Here is a 26,994-nt window from a genome sequence, read left to right on the forward strand (position 1 = left end):
TAATATTTAGGGTTCGGCTAGAGAACTTTGGAAGGAACAATGCTTTAAGCACATTTCAAGACTATACTACTCAGTAAAAACTTGTAATTTTATTTGCTTTCAAAAATTTATGGTAATTAGTATTTGTTAATATGATTTGGTTGTTTGCTTTCATTATTTGGTTCTCACTATGTTGTTTGACATGATGAATGGTGGAGGCTATTTGGACATGATGTTCAAAATTTGCAAAAAAAAATTGGTACTTAGAGTGCTTTTACACCATTTCCATGCTCAAAGTGACATATGAAATACATATTCGGACTTTCCCGCATGGTAAAGTGAGAATAGATAATGGATTTCAGAAATATCTTGAGAGTTGAGATCGAATGGACATCATATGAGAGTTGACTAAGGAATCATGCTAACGGCTAGATACATATAGACATGGGCCAAAAAGGGTGCCAATACACAGTAGGCTGAATAAAGATGTGATAAAGATTTTAGCTAAGTGTGGCTATCGGTTTAACAAATGGTATAAGGTTAGGTTGCTTTGATGGATGCATACAGTGGAAGGACAACTGGTGTGTCGGTTGCTTAAACCACTAGAGATAGAGGGCAAATGTAGGTGGTATCTATCAAAGTACGTAGTTGTTATATTTTAGTGCAAACAATAAATTGTACTCTATATTAAGTATCTTTTGATAATCTAAATCAATGTATTTTATCTTATTTTAGTTCTTAATATACTAACAGTTTTTATCCTAGAAGTAGCTATAACTTAGAATATCTACTATCATAGTCCAGTACAACACCCTTATACCTATCCAGGTCCATCTTTTTCAAATGATAGTATGATGGTGGTAAAAATCATTGAAGATCAAGATATTTCGATCAATGTTACTTTATATTCTTCCTTCAATCACTGTCTTTCCAACTAATCTAATGTTGGTGGCACATCTGTGCATATTATGACACCCCTACTCTCTGGCTTGCACTAGCAAGTTCTCTAGCACACCCACTATCTTAGGCAATGCAAGAGAGACTCCATGGTGATAGATAGAATGGTTTGTTAAACTTCAAATTCTTAGGTCTACGAGCATAATTGAAGTTTTGAAGTGTTTCTAAACATTTACACATCAAGAGAAGGAATACATTAAACCATCAATGGCTTTATGATATGGAATATATTCATTATAATTTGTGTTTAATGAATAGGTAAATTACTCCTGCTTCATACTCATAATCTTTCACTACTAAACTAGTCGAAGACCCGCATATTGCGCAGAACTGGATGTACGAAAATAAATTTTTTTTTAGATTTGATCCGATTGAAAAAAATTATATATAAATAATAAAATTAAATAATATTCATTCAAATTTCTAAGATCATTTCATATTCTCAACTATCCACATAAATAAATTTTAATTATAAAAATATAATAATATTATATATTAATAATATAATTTATTTGAGAAATTGAATTAGTAATACTTCAATATTTATTTATAAAATATTGTTATATATATATGATGCTAATTTTTATTGTTTTTTGCAAGACTTACGATAGAAAGTAGAATCTTGATCCCATTGACTATGAAATGATAGATAGAAGTGAATTTTGGATAGTTGCTATTGAAGAAGCAGCAGCTTCATTCCTTGACTAGGATTAGTTAGGGAGGATGCTTTATGAAGAACCATCGATTCGAACGGATGAAAGACAACACCACGCCCAGAAAGACCTGGAGAATGGCTGTCTTCCACTTCAACAATCTGCATTGCCACCATCATCACCATCAACAATCTGCATCGAGAAACCTGGACAATGGCTGTCTTCCACATCCAGAGGCAACACCTCCTGGAGCTGCTGGGGTCGGAGGGCCCCCCACCGCGGGCAACCAATGTGCTGAGGAACATCTGTTCATTGAATATGAGACATCTGTTAATCCGCAGCCTCGTGCTCGGGACGAATTCGTAGCAGTTGTCCATCAGGGCGGAAGATCATTCTTGTTTGCGCCTGGTCGAGGTGCTCCCTTCGTGGATTTGGGTGCACACACAGAGGCTGGAGTAACTTGTGGAGAAGGCTCTCTTCCTTCAGATGAAATATTGTTGGTATCTTTTGATTGTTTACTTGCAGTCATTCTTGTCGGTGCTTCTTTAATTGATACCATTTGCTACTTTCTGGGATTTTTGGGCATCTCCAATCTTTTATGCCAGTCTTGGAATGATTTAACAACTGTACATGAAACTGAAGCTACAAGAAAATCAACTACAATTCATGTGGATTCTCTGTGAGAAAAGGCTGCAAGAATGATTTGCACATTTTAAATTTTGTAATGATATCTTTATGGCCATCATTTAGAAAAAAAAAATAAAAATTGACACCACGCGGCTTTCTGTAGAAGAGAATAAAGGTTGTGATTGAACTCTGGTCCTATAATTCTTGAAGAGTTTGGTGCTGATTTGAATAGGGATAAGGGGTCATCTAAACCACAGGGTAGCTGTTTCCCCTTTACTGCATGTGACTTATGGTCCAAGACAATGCTATGTTTTCTTTCTTTCTTTCTTTCTTTCTTTTCCCTCTTTTTTGAAGGAATCTTGAGGGAGACCGATGTAATCTGTGTGGTTTAAGTAACCTCTATATTCAGAGGAGGGTGGTTTGCCTGAATGAGGTCTTGCTACTGATGTTTTTGTTGTTTCTATTGTGAAGCTAGTTTGTGTGTGTTTCTGATGCCTTCACAAATGTAGAGCTTAACTATCATTTAAACAACTGAAATTACTGTATTCTTTTGCTAGGCCATATCGGACTTCTTCATCTAGACAAAGAATAAATGGTTGATTGGTATACATAAATAGAAAACAGAGCTAAGGTGAAAAGGCTTGTTGTTATGCTTATTTTGTTGCCTTGGAAGAATTTCCATACAAATAAGTGATCGCAACGAAAGTAGATTAAACTTGAATGGTTCACATGGAGGAGAACGGGAAATATGCTCTGAATTATTACTTCTGTGGTGCCTCTAACATTGATTTATTTTGTTTCCATGTGTTGGTATATGGAGGGCTTCATTAGCTCTCGCTATCTAGTGTTAGCAGGATTGCTTTTCTTGCCTTTGAAGTCTTGATGCTATTCATTATTGAATTATCCAACAAATCATAAGTAGCTATGAATGTTGAAATCAGTTACATGACTATACAGTAGCCTTGCAGAAACAAACTGACACTATTCCATTAGAAGAATCAGAACCAAGAAATTAAGGGAAAATGTAATAGACCAGATATAGATTGATGTAAGAATAGAGTTTAGAATAAGCAAATACAGGAGGAGAGGGCATGTTTTACGCTTTGTCTAAGTATGAGCCTCTTCCTTGTTGAAATAGATCGGTGTACTCATTTTTGTTTTGGGTGGCCATCTGGGTGAACACCTAGGTGGCTGACATGCCCCAACATGCCTAAAAAACCTTCATCTACACCTTCATACTTGCTTAGATATGTGAATGTCTTACATCATATGTAATGTATCTCAGAATATATATTTATCTGATATTCATAGGTATGTTGTGTATGTTATTTGCAAATGTCACTGTTGAACTGGTAATATGAGGATAGGATTAGCATTAAAATGGACTCGTGGGAATTCAGAGGAGAATATGGCTCCAACATTTGGTAGATTGGGAACATCGCATATGATTATGACCTGTTAATTTCAGTGGAAAGTAAAAATGATTTTCTTATTACTATATGTGAGATTGTGGTACATCTCAAAGAATGGATAAATGGAGAAAGATGTATTTAGTAAAATTACTTCTGTTTGGTGGAAGTGAAGAGGTGTAAAAAAAAAAAAAAAGTCTGGAGGAAAGTGAACGCTACAGTGGATGTCTGGAGTATGTCAAATGAATCATGAGTTTCACCAGCTATAGACAATATGATGAATTACCAATTTGAGTTGACCATGGGCATGCTTAGTGAAGATGATATTTTGTAATTTGAATTTGCACTCAGAGGTTCGAAGAAAGGAAAACAAGATCCAATCTTGGATGTCAAATACCTGTTGTGGGGCGGCCGGGGGTGGTTTGTTTGAATATTTGGAAAACAAGAAATGTTTGCTGTCTATTTTGCAAGCTAGTGACATCACTTAGCTTTTCTTATATCTCTCTTTTCTCATGCTTCTTTTTACCGATTACGAATGGTCTGACATTGTGAACCTTTGTATGTTGGCATATGTACTGGCCGTAATTTGGTTAAATGGACAAAAAGGTACTATATAAGCTAGTTGTACCACACAGTTATTAGCCCATCTTTTGTTCCATGTTGTGGCTTTTGGCCTCAATAGTTTTCATTGGTGAAGACTCTTAGATAGTTGTATTAAGGCTTGATAATTACAAGGCTTGCTTAAGTGTGTGGTGTTGGTTCTTTGTTGCTTGTTACAAATGAATCTATCTGGCTATTAGCCTTCCAGTCTTTCATTGCAGCATGATCATGATAGTAGCCTTTTGCTATAAGTGCTTAACTGGATGTGGTATATGCAAGACATCAGAGGTTACTATGCCTAGAGAAAGCAATTACTTCCTCAACCGTGAGAGTTCTCTTACATCTTTTAAATCCTCTGTAATCTTACCTCTTTAGAAGAGGCATTGCTGCATGCTTGTGTTTACATGGGAAGATCAAACCAACTGTTACATATACGACATTATGTGCAGCTTGAATCTTAGTACATTGAGAATATCTCAGTACTCGAGGATACTAAGAGAAGTCATCTTCTTGCTTGGAGTCTAAAGAGATGGCATCCTAATCTATGCTTTGTTTTATCTTACAGGAGTAATATAACACCTTCAGTTTTTCCTTTTATGTGGTTCCACTCATACTTCTTTTTCTTGCCTCTGTTCTTAACTCTTCTTCCCTATTGTTAACACTATTATTCTTTATGAAAACCTACACCTTGTGCTACCTCTTCCTCAAGCAATATAAGGGTTGTTATAGCCTCCATCAAGAACATGAATTTCAAATATAGGATAGATTTCCTTAAATGCCAGTAGGACGGTTGAAGTGATTAAGTAGAAGAGCTACTTTATTGAAAGCTCAACTTTGTTGAAAGGGTTAACAAGATTCATCAAATCTGTTTATTGTTAGCTAAAATGGATCTTGTAGGTATGTGAATTGATGTATGACAATACTATTCTATTTTTTTCCAAAGAACAGCTAAAGATCTTTCTGATAACAATTGCACATAACTTCATGATTCATGCACAACAGGAATCTGCTCAGCCTTTATAGGTTTAAATCTCTAAATCCTTGTACCTCATAATGGCTAGTGTTGGATTTTAAGAGCGGTGTTGTCTGAAGACCTGCCACTAGAATAAGTCACTATTTTCTGGAATGTACTGAATTTTTTCCTTATCCTTTAAACTTGTCCACCTCAAACTTGTGGAAACTTTGGATTTTTGAAGCCATCATATAAATCTAGGAGTTGGTGTTCTGATGCCAGATCTTGCATAGATGGAGCAATCCCAAGCCTTGAATCTAGACGATATGTAGTAAAAAGGCTGAAGGGAGAAGAAGAATGTAAAACTAGTGAAGGAAAAAGTACACAAGGATTTGTAATCAACAAGATGCATACATCTGATAGGAGAGCCAAGAGAAACACACAATTTGAGAAGATTTGCACCTAAGGGATGATCACTGGTTCTCATTTTTCACCTCCTTTTCTTGATATCCATTTATGACCTACTCTTCTTTGTAAGTGACCTCTTTGGGAAAGCCCAAAATAAAAAAAAGATAGAACAGCTAGCAGTCAGAAACATTTGGGTCCATATATGTTGTAAAGGTTAAAAAGATAAGTCGATACATGGGAAATTGTTACTTTTGGTTTCTTGGCTTGCAAGTAACTTCTTCTTCAGTGTGCATTTTGTTGCAAGTCTCATTTCCCAAATGTTTGGTGTATTGAATCATTTATGATAGGTATCATGAGATTAGCTTGTCTTCTTTCACAGTTCCTTGTTACTATAATTTTTCCCTTTTATTTTCACGATGCTTTCCACTGATTGAATGTTGTGTTCTATCATTTTCTCTGTCATGAAGTTAAGATATTGTAAATATGGATGTGGATTTTGACCTGTTACTGAAACATGCAAGTACACATGTTTTATATTCATAATCATTGTCATTGTTAATTAGAGTCTGCTGATGTATCTGAAATCTGAATTCTCTCTCTCTCTGCTTTTTTTTTTTTGGCCTTTTTACATGCTGCAATACTGTGAGGAGCACGAGTATCTATATGCAGCCACAATCTATAAATGGCTCTATAGCTCTTATCATTGGAAAAATTTTAAAGCAAGGCAAACTATAAATTGTACAAGATATTGGAGTAATTTGCAGATGAGGTGAAAAAGGATTGTGTTGTTTGATCTCAAAAATTGAACAATAATCCTTCTGTTGCCTATATGCATTTGTAAGAAAACTGTTTGTTCTTATATTCTCAAATTTCTTCATCAGTATGCTTTGTTGGTGTGTCTCAGACTTCACCTGTTTCCTTGCAGGTGCTGACCAACCATAGTAGTGAGGTTTTATTTGTAAAATTTTCAAATAATGGGACTTGTCTTCATCTTCCAGAGATGGTACAGTCATCTTATGGACGGTATGTAGAAATATTTATGTACAAGCAATGCACCAGAATCATTATGATACCATTATTCTACTGCAATAAAAGATTTGCTTGTCTATGGTAGGGTAACTGTTCATGCAAATGAACTTGAAAGTATACTGCTGAATGCACAACATAGTCCGTGAGGTAGGGAAAATGTTTAGTAATATCTGAAGATGTTGAATAATCCAATTAGTCATCATTGATAGATAAAAGTCAGGAATAGAATGAAAAAATAAATATCTTAGCTGACCTACCGAGAGTGTCTAACATTTTTTTTTTCCTTTCATATGTTTTTCCTAAAGTCGTTTGTATGTTAAAATAAACCATTAGTGTTCCATATAGGCTTGGAAAGTTTCTTCTAGATGTTAAGAAATCTGAAAAAAGATGTTTCAATATTAGAAAATACCACCCTTGACTAACATGATGTTAGTTGTTGCCATGGGTAAAATCCTATTGTTTTCCTGCCCTTTCTTTGATGGATAAATATTATGAGAAAGTTGATCAACTTTTTCATTGACCAACTTATTTATGTTCTTATGCTTCTCTAAGTGGATATATTATTTTCCCATTGAGAGGTAAGTATTTACCCATGAAAATGGAAAAAATTCTTACCCACCTAGGTGATCGTAAGTCAATTTTCATCAAGCAGAAAAATAATCTTTTTTTGTTCCTAAAATACCCCTAACCCTATAACAATAATATAATAATATATAATATAATATAATAATATTATTGTAATATAGTATAATATAATATATAGTAATATTATATAATGTAATATAATATATTATATGATAATATATAATATAATATATTATAATATATAATATAATGTATATATACATATCTTCTATATAAAATAGTAAATATATAATAATATTCATATAATATAGGCATTATGAAAAATATGGATAGATCTTAGTAACTTACTTGAAAAGTAGTAATGCAGAAGAACATGATCAATAAATTTCAAAACCATTTGCCAATGCATAAAATAATATGAATAAATCATTTTTCTATCTAAATACCATCTAGAAAATACTTACCTAAGAAAATATAGATTTTCAGCTAAATTTTTTACCCTCCAAAGAAGGGGCCCTCAAGGCTTTACTTCTTAAATGCAAATTTTACTAACCCATGGCCCCCCTTCCCAACCTTTGTCAACACATGGCTGCCCTCCCATCCCTTCCCAAGTCCTAACCTTTGAAGATGTTTTGCCCCACCCAAATCTCAAACCCGTAAGTAGTAGTTGTTCTAAGATACAACTCATCACAACACTCCATAAATCATAGTGGGAACAATACTTGGCTCTCTTCCATGGATCCCATTAATGTTCAACAAGCAAAATACCCCATGATGCTGGGGAGATAAAAATAAATAAATATAAAATATAAAAAGTAAAATATGACTATAAACTATACACTCTTATCATAGTATTATTATCTCACTAAGAAAGCTCTTGAATTTCAAGTAATTAATTTAGATCAATAGGAATTAAAAAATAAATCATGCTTTGATCAAATCCTAATATGATCGAATATGGTCCAGTTGTATTCCTCCAATAATTGAAACATATCATGTTTGAAATTTGGAAAAATAGATAAATGTTAGTAATAAAGAATACACACACAAAATCTAAATATTAGGAGTAAAAAATATATAGAGAAATGCTAAAAATTTAGAATAGAAAGCTAGCTGAGCATCTTTAATTCAATAAGAATATGAAACCTAATATCTGCACTGCAATTTTCTCTCTTTCAAAAGAGTGAAGTATCATGATTGGGACATGATTAATAAAAAAAATAGTATCAAAATCAAAATGCTAGTAATATCAAAAAAAGAAAGTAATAATGATGATGAATTGTTTAAAGAAAAAGTTTATAAAAAAAATGAAATAGCAAAGATAGTGGTATATTTGTTGATGGACTATGCTAGTTAAGAATACTATCTAATCATATGACAGGCTTTGTTGCTTAGTTAAGGTTCTTATTAATTCTGTTCAGGCTGAACCTGGACAACCTAGCTATATGTTTTTCTTTTCCTTTAGGGCTCATTCTTTTGAGGATAAAAAATTTACCTAGGAATCTATATTTTTTTGGGTAAGTATTTTCTAGACAACATTTAGATAGAAAAATAATTTATCCATATTCTTTTATGTATTAAAAAATGGCTTGAAAATCTTTTATTCATGTTCATTTGTATTACTAGGCTTTTAGATAAGTTGCTAAGATCGATCCATATTTTTCATAATACCATTTATTATATAAATATTATTATATATAATAGTATAATATAATATAATATAATATAATATATTAATATAGTATATAATAATATAATATATTATTTATTATTATATATTATTATTATGATATATTATAATAATATATTATACTATATTATTTTAATATAGTATATATTATATATAATAATAAATATATTGTTATGTTATTACATGATAACATATTATAATATATTAATATATAATAATATATTATATTATTATATTACTATATATTATATTATTATTATAATATATTATAGTATATTATAATATACTATATTATATTATGTTAATATCTTATATTAATATAATGATATCGTATATAATAATATAATATAATATTAATATATTATTATATTATTATAATATATTATTATATTATATTATTATAATATATTATGTTATATTATTATTATGATAACGTTAAGGATATATTAGGAATGAATTAAAGAGGTTAATTTCTTTGTTAATGGAAAAATGATTGAGCAATCTCCTAGGTGGATAAGATTTTCTCCATTTCATAGGTAAATACTACCCATGGAAAAATAACTTATCCATCTTGAAAAATATGAGAATATGCATAAGTTGGTCAATAAAAATGTTGACTAACTTTTTTATAATATTTATCCATAAAAGAGCAGATCTTTAAGAGAAAAGACATCCTAGTGCATGTGAAAGTAGTAGCTACATAATTCTTTAAATTTAGGAAGTAACTGTACAATTGTTTAGCGATGCATGTGAATAAAGAATTTGCAATGAGCATTGCATAGTCATTGAATCAATGAATAATTTCCTCATGCCATGGAGTATCATCTAGGCAAAAGTACAATTGCATCATGATATAGTCCCCTGGTTGGCTTTCCTATAATCCAATTTGACCGCTTTAGAAATCTTGCGCATGGGGTCCCCACCATGAGGTAGGCATGGTGGTTAGAAGTAGCAAAATATGATCCGACCTGCCAATCCGACCTGCGTTCAACACCTTAAACAGATTTGGATTTGGCTTAAATGGGTTCAGATCGTAAATGGATCGTCCTGTTTAACCCATTTATTACGCAGGTCAGATTTGGATTTAAATTTCTCAATCTGTCCAACCTATTTTACCCGTTTATAATTTTTATTTAAAATATTTGGATTGTGGGTTTGTGATAAAATTTGAATAGCCATTTGAATTTTCATCCGTGGTTGTGATCCGTCAATCGTGATTCGTCAGTGGTCACGTGTTGAGCTTTAAGTTTTAACCGGCTATGATCCCTTCCGAATTTTGAGTTTCATGATCTGTCGACCATCTCCCCACTTCATTTGTTCCTCTTCTCCTTCCCCAAAATGCCCTAAAGCCTAAATCTCACCGCCCACCCCCGTCGCCTCCCTCTTTCATGCCGACACGTCAAGATTCGCGAGTTCCTCCACATCGTCGCCCCCACGGCACTGTCCTCTCCACCGCTCGCTCTACTACTCGCTCCTATCGGCGGCTTATACCACTCGCCGCCATTATCGAGCGATCGAGATTTGGGAACTCGGAGCCTTTGACGGTGATGATGGCCCTCCTCCACCTATTCCTCCTTGCATTGGTGCTTCTAGCCTCCTTTCGGCTATCGGCGGTGGAGATTCGGATGATGGAGGTCCGATCCGACGGGCGGACCATCATCCCCTTCGATGAGTTCAACTTCACCCACATGCCACAACGGCGTCCTAGAGCTCAACATCTCCGAGATCTCCCTCTCCGACTATTCCAGGAACCTCGAGCTCGGCCAGCTTAGGTTCTTCCTCTCTACCCACGATGCCTGGATCTACATCCTGCAGTAGCTCCAGGAGTGCGAAATCACCGCCCGAGTGTTGATCTACCAAATGAGTTTGCGGCAAAGGTGAGAACTCCTTCGGTCTCTGTTCCTTTATTTTTTTTTAATGGGTTACGGGTTACCTGATAAACAGGTTACACAGGTCTCTTTATTTATTTATTTTTTGGTGGCGAGTTACCTGATACGGGTTGGATCAGATAACCATTTATTAAATAGGATAGGTTCGGGTTTCAAAATCTGACCTATTTAATAAACAGGTCAGGTTCAGGTTAGAGATTTTTTGGCTTGATCCGTATATGATTCGATCCGTTTATATCCGACATGACTTGATTGCCATCCCTAATGGTGGTTCTTCCTCCCTATATAACCTGGGTGGATGATGCAGAAGTCTAGGTTCTCTAATAAGGATGGTCGAACCCTCCTAAACTATCCAATTCAAGACATCTTGGGCCATATCGATGGTGGATGGAGATGGTTCTTACAAGCAAAATGAGAAACCAATGATAGAGGGGGAGATAGAAAGAGAGGAAGAGAGAGGGAGCAGATGGGGTGAGTGATATATCGACAGAGGGAGGGAGAGAGAGACAGAGGGGTGTCGAATGCTCTTGTCGACTCCCAGTCATCTATTGGGTGAAGTTGAGTCCTAATTGGAATGAAGTCACTTTCGGCCCTTTTTCTTAAATTTTTCCTGCTTCTTTAAGTGAAGTTGAAATTTTACTCTCTCCATGTACCGACTTCACTTAAAGAAGCAAAAAAAAAAAAGGGCCCATCCCTTGTTTTGTTCGAAATAGGGCTTGACTCTATCCAATAGATGATTGGAGAAAAGGGGGCTTCTAAGCCCCTTCTCTCCTCTCCTAGCATCCCTCTCTCTCTCTCTCCCCCCTCACTCCCTCTCTTTCTCCTTCTCCCTCTCCTCATCTTGTTTTCCTTTTTTGATGTGCGCTGGAATGGGATGGCATAATACCTAGCGTATTGTTGCCCAGCTATGCAACCCAAGAGGGGGGGTGAATTGGGTTTCTAAAAATTTTAAGCTCAACTAATTACTTATGAAAGGTATTTGTTAAAAGCTTGATGAATGAGAAGAAAGACTTTAAATCAAGATTAAATTTCTAAAGCAAGAATGCAAGGATATAATAAAGAAATAAAGAGAAACAATAAAGCACACCACAAACACAAGGATTTATAGTGGTTCGGTGCTAACCTTGCACCTACATCCACTTCCCAAGCTCCTACTTGGGAATTCCAATCCACTATACTTGTATTCAACCCGAATACAAACGTCGGAAACTCCGACACTAGCTATCCCAAGCTAGTCCACTTGTTTTTCGGGTACAAGCCAACCCAAAACACTCCGATTTCAGGTTTGGATCAACCTTCCCTTGTTTTGGAAACCCTCAAAAAACAAGAACAATTACTCACAAAGAGTAAGACAGTTTAGAGCACAAATAAGTACAAGAGTAGCTCCTTAAATGAGCGAATATAACAATAAAAACACTTTACTCAAATGAAGAATCCCCTTTTTGGATTTTCTCAAGGTGGATGAAGAGTTGAATGAACGCTTGAGAAGAAGATGAACTTGATTGAAGACTTCTTGAAGGCTTTGAAAGAGCTCTTGATCAAGGTTGAAAAATAGGCTTGAAAAATCCTCTCTTTGAATACTCTTGAATGCCCTTTTGAACACTCTTGCTTTTCTCTTTCACAATCTCTCGTGTATATTGTAGATCTCTTGTCTCTCTTGTGTGGATTGTGGATCCCCTCTCTCTTTTTTTGTGTATTTCGTTGATCTCCTCGTGTATATTTTTGATCTCCTGTATTTATCCTGTATTTTCACCTTTTGAAACCTTTTATAGCATTAAAAAACAAGAGAAAACATATTAGGCAGAAAAAGAGCCGTTAGAGCATTTTTAGGGAGCATAAAAGGCAATTAAAACGGGCAAAAAACTAGCCATTGCGGACGATTTTCGTCGCAGGGGTCGACTTATGAGTCGACTCATGCTTCAGGGGTCGACTCATGAGTCGACCTCTGTTGCAAAGACCAGAGATTTGGTTTCTGAAATTTTTGGCTCAAATCAGCAGAGGTCGACTCATGAGTCGACTCATGCCTTGTTCGTGCCAAGCCAAAAATCCAGCGTGCCAAGGGAAATTTTTGCGTGCCAATCAGCTCATTGTGCCATGAGTAGACTCATGAGTCGACTCATGCACTTCAAACCTTCATAACTTCAAAAATATAAGTCCAAATACAATGAAATTTTCACCAATAGATTACAAATCATTTATTCTACAAAATGATACTATCAAATCAGGATTTTAGTAAAATTACGATTTTGCCCCTGAAGAGCATAAAGACTTTTTCAATTTAAAATATTTGTATCCCTTCAATTTGCTTTGTAATCATCAAAATCAATCTAGGAGCAACAATCTCCCCCTTTTTGATGATGACAAAACATTTGAACAAAAGCATTTATGTGAATCAATAATTTCAAAAGAATGCATTATAGGTGTATATGCTTGAAAAGAGTATGATTCTTTTGGCATGTGATATAAATGGTCATATACAAAAATAGTTTGTCCATTTTCTTAAAGATTTGAAAATATGCTCATTGGATTATGTGATTTTAGTGTTAGAGCAGAAAACTTGTTTTTGTTATCAGATTAAGCTGTATTTTGAAAATTTGCTCATTCTCATTTGATTTTAGTTTTAGCATCAGAGCAAAAAATAATTATGTGCTTTAATTGCTTTTGATACAAAAAATAATTATGTGTGCCAAAGCATGTTTAAGAGTTGATTTGGAATGTGTATTAGATCATTTTGAGTTTAAGATATATCAGAGCAAGAGAAAAATAAATTTTGCAATGTATCAGAGCAAGAAAAATAATTTTACAATGTATCAGAGAAAATTTTACAATGTATCAGAGCAAATTTTATAATGTATCAGAGCAAGTTAAAAAAAAATTTTAAGATGTATCAGAGTAAGTTAAATTTCTTAAGATATATCAAGGTAAATAAAATTTCAAAAGATGTATCAGAGCAAGTTAGAATTTTGAAGTGTATCAGAGCATATTTAAAATTTTTAAAGCAAATCAGAGCATATGTAAAGAAGTAATTTAAAAGTTACTTATTTGCATTGTACTTAGCATTGTATTTTTGATATTGTTCTTTAAATTTTTCAATTCATTCATTAATTTCTCATAATTTGTAGTTTTGCTTTTGATGGTTTGCTTTTTCTTTAATTGCTCATCATTTATGGTTTTGCTTTTGTTGGATTGCTTTTTGTTTAATTTCTCAAATTTTTTTTTTTTTTTGTTTAATTTCTCCTCCTTTTTGACATCATCAAACATGGTTAACTCCTTTTTCTGAAACATTCTTTAATTTTTTCCCCTTTAGAGTTTATCACAGATGTTTGCTCCCCCTTAATACAGCAATTATTAACAGCAAACAACAACAAAGAGAAGACAATATTTCAACAAGGAGAATATATATAACCAAAATATGATCGACATCATTACAAAAGGTAGAAATATAAGTAAAAGATGATACCATAAAACCATAATTATTTCAATACATAGTTCATAATATAAAAGTCAACCAGCTAATTGTCAATACATGGCCCCAAAATACAGATCCTAGAACAAGACACTAACACCTAGGATCTAGTAATGATCATGAGAAGTCATGGATCGGAGTCATCAGATATGGGATGAGAAGCTGATGGATCAGAAGTGCGTCCTCTACCCCGTCTGCCTCTGGCACGAGCAGGAGAGCGAGATGAACTGGGAGGCTGAGAACGCTGAGAGGCTAAGGACTGAACAGAAAGGGTGAGTCTGATGGAATCAAGTACGTTCAGTGCTCTGGAAATAGACTGAAGTAGAGCAGTGAACTGAGTGGATGCATGCTCACTCGATCCTCGGATCTCTTTCCTCAGTAACTCATATCCACCCTCCAGTGCTCCTCTGAGCCTGCCAGCCTCTGCAGTGAGGTCTGTGACCTCAATAGTGGACTCCTGTGGCTGAGGATGGGCCAAAGCAAGGACTTGCCCCTGCAAGTCAAGAACTCTGCCAGTCAGTCTCCAGACGGTGTCCTCAAGCTGCTGGATCCGGATGGACTGATCTGATATCATCTGAAACACAGTGGATATGTGGGGAGTCATGGTCTGATCAGAAGAAGTGGCTCCTGGTGCAAAAGTAGTACTGCTCCACTGACTAGATAGCAAAGAAGCCACACGCTGTGATATTTGCTCGATCTGATCGTCAGCCAGTCTGAACTCTGATTGAGGTGCTCTGCTCTCTGGCTGATACACTGGTGTGGGCATCCTAGTGAACTCTGCAGGGCCAGCCTCTGTATCAGGAATGAACTGAATATCTGGTGATGCTGCCCTGTAGTCATGGACAGGAGATGATGGACCTTCTTCTTCAGCTCTGTCTTCAGTTCTGTCTTCAGCTCTCTCCTCAGCTCTTTCTTCAGAGCCCTTGATCCAACCACCATCAGTCTTTGTAAATCCCATTCGGTGCAGGGTGTGTTGGTTGAAAGTGTCCACATGAGAGAGCTTAGTAGAAGCCTCCCCCTCACAGCTGACTCCAAACCTCCTAAATACTCTAGTAAGGACCATACTATAAGGCAGGTGTGCCTTGGATCTGTTCAAAGTCTCTCTCATGGCCTCTATCATAAGTGCAGGGAGGTTCAGGGGGGTCTGAGTGATGACATGAAACATGATACATACATCTCTGCTGGAAAGTAAATCATGTCTACCACTCCTAGGAAAGAAGAGCTTCGTTACCATCTGATGCAGGATCCTCATCTCAATGGACAAAATCTTTGCTTCCAATTTGTTTAAACTTCCTGAATAAGTTTCCCCTAGAATAATTATGATCCCCTCTTCTTTTACTGGGAGTTCCATATAAGAGTAACACTCACTAGGCAACTGAAGTATTTCTCCCAATATACTTGAATCCAAGCAAATATCAATACCCTTGACTGTTGAAGTCACTGACCCATTTCCATAATGTAGATTCTGGTAGAATTCTCTAACTAGGTCAACATAGGTGACTTCCTTAAGGGAGCAGTAGAATTCCCATCCTTGGTTTTTAATCTTAGTTGCAAAAGTAAAGCCCTCTTTTTCAAAGAACCGAAAATCTATATTCTTCCCGGTTTCGACTTTTCTATCAGAAAGAGGATTCTTACTGGGGCTTAGGAGGATTGAGGGGGACCTTGAGCAGATACTGAAGCTGGAGTGGGAGCAGTGGAAGACTGACCAGCTTGCCTTTTCTTTCGGACAATTTCTTCAGGCTCACGGATTGACTTTCTTCTTTGGGGAAGCTTCATCTTCGGAGCCATATTCACTATAGTAGCAGGCAAGGAGACTTGGAGGAACACGTGAATGAGTGGAGGAGGGATTACAAGAGAGTGAAGAGGGATTTTGGTGGAGAAAAGAAGTGGATTTGGGAAGAACGGTGGAGTGCTAGGGCACGCTCCAACCGTGCCAAACAATGAGAGAAAGCACAGAAAATCCCTTTCCAAGGTGGCGATTTTTGGTGGAGAGGAGGAGGGAGAAGTGCCTCGAACTAAATCCTTGGATTTGGAGCAAAAGGAATTGGAGAAGTCGGCTTTTGGAAGGAAGAAGATGAGAAGATGAGTCGTCTCACGAACAGGGTCCCTTTAAAAACAATGAGCCCGTGGGAAGTTTGAGGAAATAACAAGTTTGCCATTGAGTCGACTCATGGGGGTCGACTCATGAAGTTCAGAAATTCAGAAAAAATATGAATAAATTCCAGAAAAATTTGAAATTTTGGGAGAAGGAGTTTTGCTCAAAGATAAGTTTTTAGAATGATAAATTTGAGCTTTTGGGACCAGGATAGATGTTGGAAATTGAGTTTTAAGAATTTTGACATCAATTCTTGAAAATTGAGAAAAATTTAGGTATATGGATCTAGAATTCCTAGATTTCTCCTAATTTCACAGAATTTATCCTCACTAAGGGCCTTTGTAAAGATATCAGCTAATTGATTTTCAGTGCAAACATATTCAAGAATTATATTTTTGTTTTGAACATGTTCTCTTATTAAATGATGTCTTATTTCAATATGTTTTGATCTTGAGTGTTGAATTGGATTTTTAGATAGATTTATGGCACTTGTGTTGTCACATCTTATTGGTGTTTCATTAAGTTTGATTCCAAAGTCTTCGAGTTGTTGCTTAATCCACAAGATTTGAGCACAACAACTTCCGGCTGCAATGTATTCGGCCTCCGTCGTAGACAGTGCCACCGAATTTTATTTCTTGCTAAACCATGAGATTAGGTTAACTCCAAGAAATTGGCAAGTTCCACTTGTGCTTTTTCTATCTAATTTACATCCAGCAAAATCAGCATCTGAATATCCTAATAAATCAATTTGTGAGTCCTTAGAGTACCATAACCCTAGAGTTTGAGTACCATTTAAGTATCTAAGGATTCTTTTAACAACATTCAAATGAGATTCTTTAGGATTAGATTGATATCTAGCACATAAACAAACACTAAACATGATATCAGGCCTACTTGCAGTTAAATATAATAATGAGCCAATCATACCTCTATAGTATTTTAAGTCTACACATTTACCTTCATCATCCTTGTCAAGCTTACATGAGGGACTCATTGGTGTGCCAATTGGTTTGCAGTTCTCCATTCCAAATCTTTTGAGTAGTTCCTTGGTGTACTTGCTTTGGGTGATGGAGATTCCCTCTTTTGATTATTTGATTTGGAGTCCGAGGAAGAAGGTGAGTTCTTCCATCATGCTCATCTCGAACTCCCCCTGCATAAGCTTAGCAAAGTCTTGACAAAGGGATTCATTAGTAGACCCAAAAATTATGTCATCAACATAAATTTGTATAACTAGCATATCATTTTGATTTCTTTTAATAAAGAGGGTTGTATCTACATTACCTCTTGAAAAACCATTATTTAGTAGAAATTTGCTTAGCCTATCATACCATGCTCTAGGTGCTTGTTTTAATCCATATAAAGCTTTATTTAATCTAAAGACATGATTAGGAAAAGCATGATTTTCAAATCCAGGAGGTTGTTCTACATATACTTCTTCAGCAATATATCCATTTAAAAATGCACTTTTAACATCCATTTGAAATAATTTGAATTTCATAAAGCAAGCATATGCAAGTAGAAGTCTAATAGCTTCTAATCTAGCAACAGGTGCAAAGGTTTCATCAAAATCAATTCCTTCTTCTTGATTATATCCCTTAGCAACCAGTCTTGCTTTATTTCTAATTACATTTCTATGCTCATCTAATTTGTTTCTAAAGACCCATTTCGTGCCAATTATTGAATAGTTTTTAGGTCTTGATACTAAGGTCCAAACATTATTTCTTTCAAATTGATTAAGTTCCTCTTGCATTGCATTAATCCAATTATGATCATTTTCAGCTTCTTCAAAAGTTTTAGGTTCAAGATAAGATACAAAAGCACAATGATTAACTACATCTCTAAGTGAAGAACGGGTTTTTACCCCATGCATAGGATCACCTCTAATATTTTGAATTGAAAACTCTTTTTCATTAGTGACTTTTCGGTGAAATTTAGTGAATATATGAAAAGTTTCATTTTTGTGTGCCTAAAAGAAAACCCAAGTAAAACGAGAGTAATCATCTATAATTACAAAGCCATATCGTTTTCCTCCTAGACTAGTGGTTCTAGTTGGTCCAAATAAGTCCATATGCAAGAGCTCTAAAGGTCTAGAAGTTGAAACAGTATTTTTGGATTTAAATGAAACTCTAGTTTGTTTACCTAATTGGCATGCATCACAAATTTTATCCTTTTCAAAATTCAGTTTTGGCAAACCAAGAACTAATTCTTTCTTAATTAATTTTGAAAGAGAATGCATGCTAATATGTGCAAGTCTACGATGCCACAGCCAACTAGTCTCATTAACTTTAGCATTCAAGGATACTAGGCATTGCATGTCTAATTTGGCTAAATCATTCAAATCTACCATATAAACATTGCCATGCCTATGTCCTATAAATTTAATGCCATCGTTAATAGGACTAGTCACAATGCAAACAGATGATTCAAAAACAACTTTATACCCTTTATCACAAAATTGACTAATGCTAAATAAGTTATGCTTTAAACCTTTAACTAACAAAACATTTTTAATGTATTTGGAGGGAGTGATACCAATGTTACCTATCCCGATGATCTTTCCTTTGCCATTATCTCCAAAGGTGACCATCCCTCCATCCTTAGCATCAAGCGTGATGAATTATGATTCATCACCAGTCATGTGTCTCGAGCATCCACTGTCAAGATACCATTTCCTGTTTCCTTCTTGGGATGCTAGACACACCTGCAAGCAAAGGTCAAGTTTCTGTCTTAGGTACCCAAGCTTTCTTGGGTCCTTTTAGGTTAGTCAAAATGGTTCCTTTTGGAACCCATATTTTCTTTATAGTTGTGTTTGCATATTTGTTATTAAGACATGTGTATGATTTATGTCCTATTCTACCACATTTGAAACAAGTAATATTTGTAGCCTTGTTGCTTGAATAATTTTCATAAATATTCTTCAGAAATTTTTGTTTCTTCAAGGGGTTATAGCCAAGTCCAGTCTTATCATATACAGCTTTTTGATTATCAAGAATCATATTTAGTTTGTTTGAACTTAAGGTGAACTTATCTACTATAGGTTTCAGCTTGTTAATTTCATTCTTCAAGCTTTGATTTTCTTGAATCAAGGTGGATTTTTCAATTGAAAGGTTTTCAGCTTGTTTCACTAAGGACTGATTATCCAATTTCAGTTCTTTGTTTTTCATCCCTAGTTTGTTTAATTCATCAATTAAATCATAGAATGCTTCATGCAATTCTTCAAAAGTAAATTCACTAGTGGATTCAGAAGTTACCTCATTTTCGTGTGCCATAAGGCACAGGTTGGCTTGTTCTGTTGAGGTTTCCTCATCGGAGCTTGAGTCATCACTCACACTCCAAGTCGCCATCATTGCTTTCTTTTTGAACTTTTTGGGACCTTTCTTTAGTTGTGGACATTCGGATTTGAAATGTCCCGGCTTCTTGCACTCGTAGCATATAAGGGGTTGATCTTTCTCTTTCTCTTTGCTTTGTTCCCCTTTTGTGAATGACTTCTTTCTCATCCCCTGTTTCCTTTTTCTTAGAAACTTCTTAAATCTCCGGGTGATGAGAGCCATCTCTTCATGCTGTTCTTCATCTTCAGTGTCATCCGTTTCATCATCAGGCGAAGCTGTGGATTTGAGGGCAATGGTTCTTTTCTTTTTGACTTCATCCTCTTGATGTTGCTTCATGTTAAGTTCATGAGTCATCAAGGATCCAAGAAGCTCTTCTAGAGGTAGAGTGTTCAAGTCCTTTGCTTCTTGGATGACAGTCACCTTGGCTTCCCAAGTTCTTGGCAATGACCTGAGAATCTTCCTTACAAGCTCACTGTTAGTATAAGATTTGCCAAGACTCTTCAAACCATTAATTATATCAGTAAAATGAGTAAACATAGCAGTTATGGACTCATCATGCTCCATTTTAAACAATTCATATTTATGCACAAGCATGTTTATTTTAGACTCTTTTACTTGATTTGTTCCCTCATGGGTTACTTCTAACCTATCCCATATTTCTTTAGCAGATGCACAAGTAGAAATGCGATTAAATTCATTTGCATCAAGTGCACAATAAAGAACATTCATAGCTTTAGCATTTAATTGTGCCAATTTCTTATCAACCTCATCCCATTCTTTCTCGGGTTTGGTTGACTCCTCACCATCTATAATCTTGGTGGGTGTGTGAGGACCGTTCACTATGATACTCCACATATCATAGTCGAGTGCTTGTATGAATATCTTCATCCGAGCTTTCCAATAGGTGTAATTAGACCCATTGAAAAGTGGAGGTCGGTTGGTAGATTGCCCCTCGGCTAGAGAAGTACCGAAATGGGTTGCCATAGATCTTTGGCTCTTTGATTGTTAGATCAAAGAAGGGCTAGAGCACCGGGCTCTGATACCACTTGTTGCCTAGCTATGCAACCCAAGAGGGGGGGTGAATTGGGTTTCTAAAAATTTTAAGCTCAACTAATTACTTATGAAAGGTATTTGTTAAAAGCTTGATGAATGAGAAGAAAGACTTTAAATCAAGATTAAATTTCTAAAGCATGAATGCAAGGATATAATAAAGAAATAAAGAGAAATAATAAAGCACACCACAAACACAAGGATTTATAGTGGTTCGGTGCTAACCTTGCACCTACATCCACTCCCCAAGCTCCTACTTGGGAATTTCAATCCACTATACTTGTATTCAACCCGAATACAAACGTCGGAAACTCCGACACTAGCTATCCCAAGCTAGTCCACTTGTTTTCCGGGTACAAGCCAACCCAAAACACTCCGATTTCAGGTTCGGATCAACCTTCCCTTGTTTTGGAAACCCTCCAAAAACAAGAACAATTACTCACAAAGAGTAAGACAGTTTAGAGCACAAATAAGTACAAGAGTAGCTCCTTAAATGAGCGAATATAACAATAAAAACACTTTACTCAAATGAAGAATCCCCTTTTTGGATTTTCTCAAGGTGGATGAAGAGTTGAATGAACGCTTGAGAAGAAGATGAACTTGATTGAAGACTTCTTGAAGGCTTTGAAAGAGCTCTTGATCAAGGTTGAAAAATAGGCTTGAAAAATCCTCTCTTTGAATACTCTTGAATGCCCTTTTGAACACTCTTGCTTTTCTCTTTCACAATCTCTCGTGTATATTGTAGATCTCTTGTCTCTCTTGTGTGGATTGTGGATCCCCTCTCTTTTTCTTTTGTGTATTTCGTTGATCTCCTCGTGTATATTTTTGATCTCCTGTATTTATCCTGTATTTTCACCTTTTGAAACCTTTTATAGCATTAAGAAACAAGAGAAAACATATTAGGCAGAAAAAGAGCCGTTAGAGCATTTTTAGGGAGCATAAAAGGCAATTAAAACGGGCAAAAAACTAGCCGTTGCGGACGATTTCCATCGCAGGGGTCGACTTATGAGTCGACTCATGCTTCAGGAGTCGACTCATGAGTCGACCTCTGTTGCAAAGACCAGAGATTTGGTTTCTGGAATTTTTTGGCTCAAATCAGCAGAGGTCGACTCATGAGTCGACTCATGCCTTGTGGGTCGACTCATGAGTCGACTCACAGGTCGTGCCAAGCCAAAAATCCAGCATGCCAAGGGAAATTTTTGCGTGCCAATCAGCTCATTGTGCCATGAGTTGACTCATGAGTCGACTCATGCACTTCAAACCTTCATAACTTCAAAAATATAAGTCCAAATACAATGAAATTTTCACCAATAGATTACAAATCATTTGTTCTACAAAATGATACTATCAAATCAGGATTTTAGTAAAATTACGATTTTGCCCCTGAAGAGAATAAAGACTTTTTCAATTTAAAATATTTGTATCCCTTCAATTTGCTTTGTAATCATCAAAATCAATCTAGGAGCAACACGTATTGTGCTACTACCTAATGATACGAGTGCTGGTTCTGATACGATGGATGTTGTTCTCCAAGGTTCATGATGTTGCATTGCTTGATGATATGCTTGACGGACTGCACTTTGGGGGACACCAAGACCAAAGTCCAATTTTGGTCATCCTCCCAAGCATCGATAGTGTCGATGGAGTGAGGCCGAGGACCTTGAACCAGTCAACTCAACCTTCAAGATGGTGTATCGAAGGAGCACCCCAACATGTGTCACCTTCCCCAAGTCCAATCCCATAGGAAGGTGGTCTGTACTTTATTTTTCTCTATTTTTTGAAGCTAAGAAGAGTCTAAAAATCAGTTTCGAAGATGAAACAAAAAATAAAATTAATGAGATTTCTCTTAGATTTTGGATTATTCGACACCATAAATACAAGGCCTCAAACCAAACTTATTGTAATCGAAGTTCACTTCATGAGCACTATTTCAGGGGAGCCAAGCAAATGCCTAGTCTATGTGGGTCTGCCTTCGTTCTTGGTTGTATATATTGTAAGCTTCTTTTTCCTTCATTTTAATAGTAGTTTTTGAGCATTGCATTCCTGTAGTGTGTGTCTATCAGGCTATGGTTTTTTTAATAGTTGATGCTGTTATTATTTAATTATCATTTTATGATTAATGTGTATGTTTTGTAATTTCTAGTGATTGAGAATTATATTCTTTGACGATTAGGTTAGTCAATGCCTTATGCATGTCCAGAATTTAGATTTCTTCCTATATTGATGTGTTGTATTATTGGTTGTAATTGTGCTTCTTTTGGTCCTTTTATGTGGTTAACGATATGTTGTGATGGTGAGATTGTTCAATTTGCTTTTTCTATTTCTCAAAAATTATATTATGTTTAATTATGTGTTTTATCTATGTTGAGCTATGTATTTTATCATCTATAGTCATGGGCTCGTGTAAGTTCAAGAATGCTAAAGCAGAATTTTCGTTAATTTTTTTGAAAAAATTTTCCTTATCTTTCTTAGTCCTGACATAAAGAAGAATACACATATTATAAAGCAAGCATCTAATGGGAAGAGACAAGAAAATCTCATTTGCTTCCAAGTGAGAGCTTCACAATCAAATACCTAACCATGTTTGTCATTTATTTTATTACCCTAAACTTCATATATATAATGTTTATTTTTAAAATATAATTATTTATAATTATATTCTAGACTAATTTTAATTATTTTCTACTTATCTCAGAAAAATTAGAGATGTGCCATCCTTTATTGTGAGACAAATTATGGAAATGTCCCACTAATTTTTTATTATATTATACATTTTAAGAGTTTTGTTGCACTAGAAATCATCAGTCCTAGTATACCATTGAATAGAAATTCAAATTAAGTATCATCCTTTATGCTTGATATCTATCTAATTGAGTGGTTCAATGGCTTTTAGAAGATTCATGATCCCAATTTTTATATTGTTTCAGGTGGATGAGGATGATACAATGTCCCTGAAGCATAGTCTGTATCGTTGAGAAGGCCCTATGTCCATGATGCCTGTGAAATGGAGCTCTAACGATGCAAGGCTGCTAACATGTGAGAAAAATATGTAGAATCTGGAAAATGGATACTGGCAAACTTGTGTGCAAACTCAGAATTTCTGGGGAGTAGACATCAGCGCATGCACAGGGGGCCCAAACACAGAGAATATATTCTTGGCCGACTGTGCACCTTATGGTTACATCTATTCCTGTAGCCTAGATGGAGACCATCTGAAAGTAGATCAAATAAATATGATTCCAGAGGTTTCTGATCTTACAGTGGCACCTGATAAGCATCTTGTATGTGCCTGCAAGAATAATGAAATTTGGTTCCTTAGCTTGGATGGGGTTTGTGAAGCTAACATAACAATGAAATGATCCACTCTTGCTTCGGAGGAGCAAACTGTTCATACATTGCCGGTGGCAGTGTGGACTCTAAGGTAGTACTTTGAAGTTAATGATTTAACTCTCATTTATGCATAAACCATCAAGCTGTTGAGATGCATGCACCTGCCCCCATTAGCCCTTACCTTCGTATATTCATAGTATGCAAGCATGTATTTAGGCCTCCATGTCATTTTACCTATCGGCTTGTTATTCAAATAATATCCATATATGTATTGGCATGTGTTTGTACTGTATACATAATATAAGTTTCAGCTATGGTGTATCAAGTACTACCTTCTTCCCTTATTTGTTAGAAGTTGCTTGTCCTTCATTATCTGTCAAGGATTTGCATGAAGGTGCTTGCAATTGTGTGCTAGCAGTTGATTATAAATCTATATGTTGTACAAAGTCTTACAATCTTATTATTGGACAATTGTTGAAGATCATAGGATAAGATAAAGTTCAAGAATGGAGTCTGACTATTAACCTACCTTGTTTCTTCTTGTATGAAGACTCTCTACTAGTCAGAGAGCAACCAATCAGCTAGTTAGAATTTTCCTGCTTTTGTTTTTCATGAATGAGTTATATGACCTTGGCCAACAGTACAAAACTTTTAAATATATATGTGCTGTTGGGTTCATTCAACCATTAAATTATGTATGCCTGGGTATTGGCAGATCTACCTATAATCTTCAGTTGTTTTTTGTTGTTGTTGCTGTTGTCCTTGTGGCTTGGCATTGTGCTTGATAGCTTAGTTTGACTGTGCTCCTCCATGTGCTTGTATAGAGCTCTTTCTTCATTCTTGTCTTTTGCTCTGGCCATATGCACATAAACATATATTACTGACCTGAATTTGGTATAAGTGATATCTGATGCTAGTTTTTCTGGCAGATCTACATCTGTCATAAGTATTATCCTACACCAATACATCTCTTATTGGGTCATATATTGGCTGTGAACCCTGTGAGCTGGAACCTGGCAAAGCCTCGTATGATGGCATCAGCAAGTTCTGATCACACTGTTCAGATCTGGGTGGCCAGAAGAAAGCAATCCCACCCTTAAGTTGCATCTCCTGATTTCTTTTCCTTGGGAAATATTTTAAAAGCCTAGTATAAACTGCTCATTGCTTCTCACACCTTGCACTTGGTCACATATTATTGGTCTGTATATCCTTGCAACTGATGGCACTATAGGGTCTGTTCATGTTTCCAGACAACATTCACCTGAATCCTTTTCCTCATTATAGATATATACTGTTCATATTCTTTCACACAGTATCATATGATGTCAACTCTGTATCAGTGGAACCAATATCTGTACAAAGGCCTATTCAGTTTTTTAAACCATGTACAGCGGGAATAAAGTATGGGTTGTTTCGGTAACTTCATTATTTTTGAAGGAATATGTGATTATGATCAGGTCATATTTCTTTGTTAGGATAATTGTAGTGTCTATTTAGTATTGCATGTAACCCAATTCTGTTTGTGTTTGCTTCACAAGTTATATCTCTTTACTTTTGGTGCTGAATTGGTACCCGACATGGGTATTTTGGAGTAGATGTACGAGTTCTTAGATTGTTGACGTTAATACATTATCCAGGATCTCATAATTGTTGTGTGATCCCTGGGAGCCACATCAAAGTCTTCATGTCATTAGGAGTAGATAAATGGAAACTGAAGAGTATGCCAGACCGGGACTACATTCCCTAAAATGTTGATTAATTAATCCCACATCAGATTAAATGCATCTGCAACATCCCCTTTGTTTTCGACCTTAAGCTCTCAAATGTGATGGAAGCACAGTCACATTCTTGAGAAGTTAATTTCTTAAATTTCTTTGCTTCGTAAGAATAAAGTTGTTCTTAGATTGTGTTGATGGACGCTCCAATCAAGCTAGGGCCTACAACTGAAAGTCTTAGGGCTGAAAATGAACCCAAGCTGTTCATGAACATCTTTGGTTTGGCTTGAATCACTTGATGGCAGGCTCTTTTGAGCTCATTCAATTAAGGCAAAAAGCCTACCTAGCTTTATCCTCATCTGTTACAAGCTTAAGATATATATTTTGTGCTTGCAAAACTACATAAAGACTTAGATTAAGCTCTGTTACAAGCTTATTCAAAAGCTCGTTCGATTAGGAAATGAATCAAGCTTGAACATTTTTAGTTAAGCTCAGCTTTGAGCTTGGCTGGAGTCCATTTATGGTCAAACAACACTTGACATCTCGTCTCCCTGATTGGCTTGGGCAAACTTGGATCTGTTAGAAATACTTGTTTTTTTTTTTTTTTTGGGTAGCATAGAAATACTTGTTCAAGACTGTGAAATAAGTGACGGATGTATGTGAGCTCATCAACTTGTCATATATTTTATTTTTTTATTTATGTGATTCATTTAATACATTGGTAATTTCAGCTTGTAAACTGAGATGTAGTGATTGTGAAATCCTCCTTTGTATGCTGAGTAATAAACTTTTATAAGAAATGAAAGCTTCCCTTGCATCTACTGTCCCTGTTCTTCCTTTGAATCTCTTCATGACCGATAATTTCTCATGATCAAAGCATCACTTAATGATTGATTTGATGCAACTTTGCTGGCATGCACCATACTTTGATTAGTAGGTTTCGAGGTCTTTATGGTATAGTTGTCAAATGCTACCTCCTGATAAGCTGAAATCTTCAACTCTAGCTCTTCATGCGCTGCAATGCCTTTATATGCTGGTTGATAAATCAATTCATCCATCACAGGGATAGGCATGGCTATCTTCACTGTAGGATTCACTGGAATGTATTGTGGCTTTGCAAATTGACTTTCGACTATGAAAACAAGTCTTTCAAACCGTCGTGCTATCAAAGCTGAAGAAATTGTACACCACTCTAAAATTGGTTTCAATATAGTGGTAGCTTTCTCTATAG

At 35.7% G+C, this 26,994-nt stretch overlaps 1 protein-coding gene across 6 annotated transcripts; it reads left to right on the forward strand.

Moving 5' to 3' along the window:
- The first annotated feature begins 1,635 nt into the window (after positions 1–1,635).
- Positions 1,636–26,536, forward strand: LOC105053562 (uncharacterized). 6 transcript variants are annotated; one of them, XR_012135561.1, is made up of 4 exons: positions 1,636–2,089; positions 6,511–6,608; positions 23,646–24,139; positions 24,978–26,447. XR_012135561.1 is itself a non-coding variant. In XM_073246249.1 (3 exons), exons 1-3 carry the CDS (start codon positions 1,667–1,669, stop codon positions 23,671–23,673), a joined length of 549 nt encoding a protein of 182 aa, XP_073102350.1. In that variant the 5' UTR covers positions 1,636–1,666; the 3' UTR covers positions 23,674–26,450. The 6 variants fall into 6 exon arrangements, 1 of the variants encoding a protein (XP_073102350.1); XR_012135565.1 differs by having other exon boundaries at positions 1,636–2,085; positions 23,646–26,449; XM_073246249.1 differs by having other exon boundaries at positions 23,646–26,450.
- The last annotated feature ends 458 nt before the right edge of the window (positions 26,537–26,994 follow it).

Source organism: Elaeis guineensis, chromosome 11, assembly GCF_000442705.2.
Source record: "Elaeis guineensis isolate ETL-2024a chromosome 11, EG11, whole genome shotgun sequence".
Lineage (NCBI taxonomy): Eukaryota > Viridiplantae > Streptophyta > Magnoliopsida > Arecales > Arecaceae > Elaeis > Elaeis guineensis.

Bases quoted from the DNA above. Each gene is read 5' to 3' on its own strand.
- LOC105053562 (XM_073246249.1), top strand. From the start codon at position 1,667: ATGAAGAACCATCGATTCGAACGGATGAAAGACAACACCACGCCCAGA. The intron at 2,090-6,510 runs GTATCTTTTGAT...GTTTCCTTGCAG, and splicing joins CTTCAGATGAAATATTGTTG to GTGCTGACCAACCATAGTAG. The intron at 6,609-23,645 runs GTATGTAGAAAT...ATATTGTTTCAG, and splicing joins GTACAGTCATCTTATGGACG to GTGGATGAGGATGATACAAT.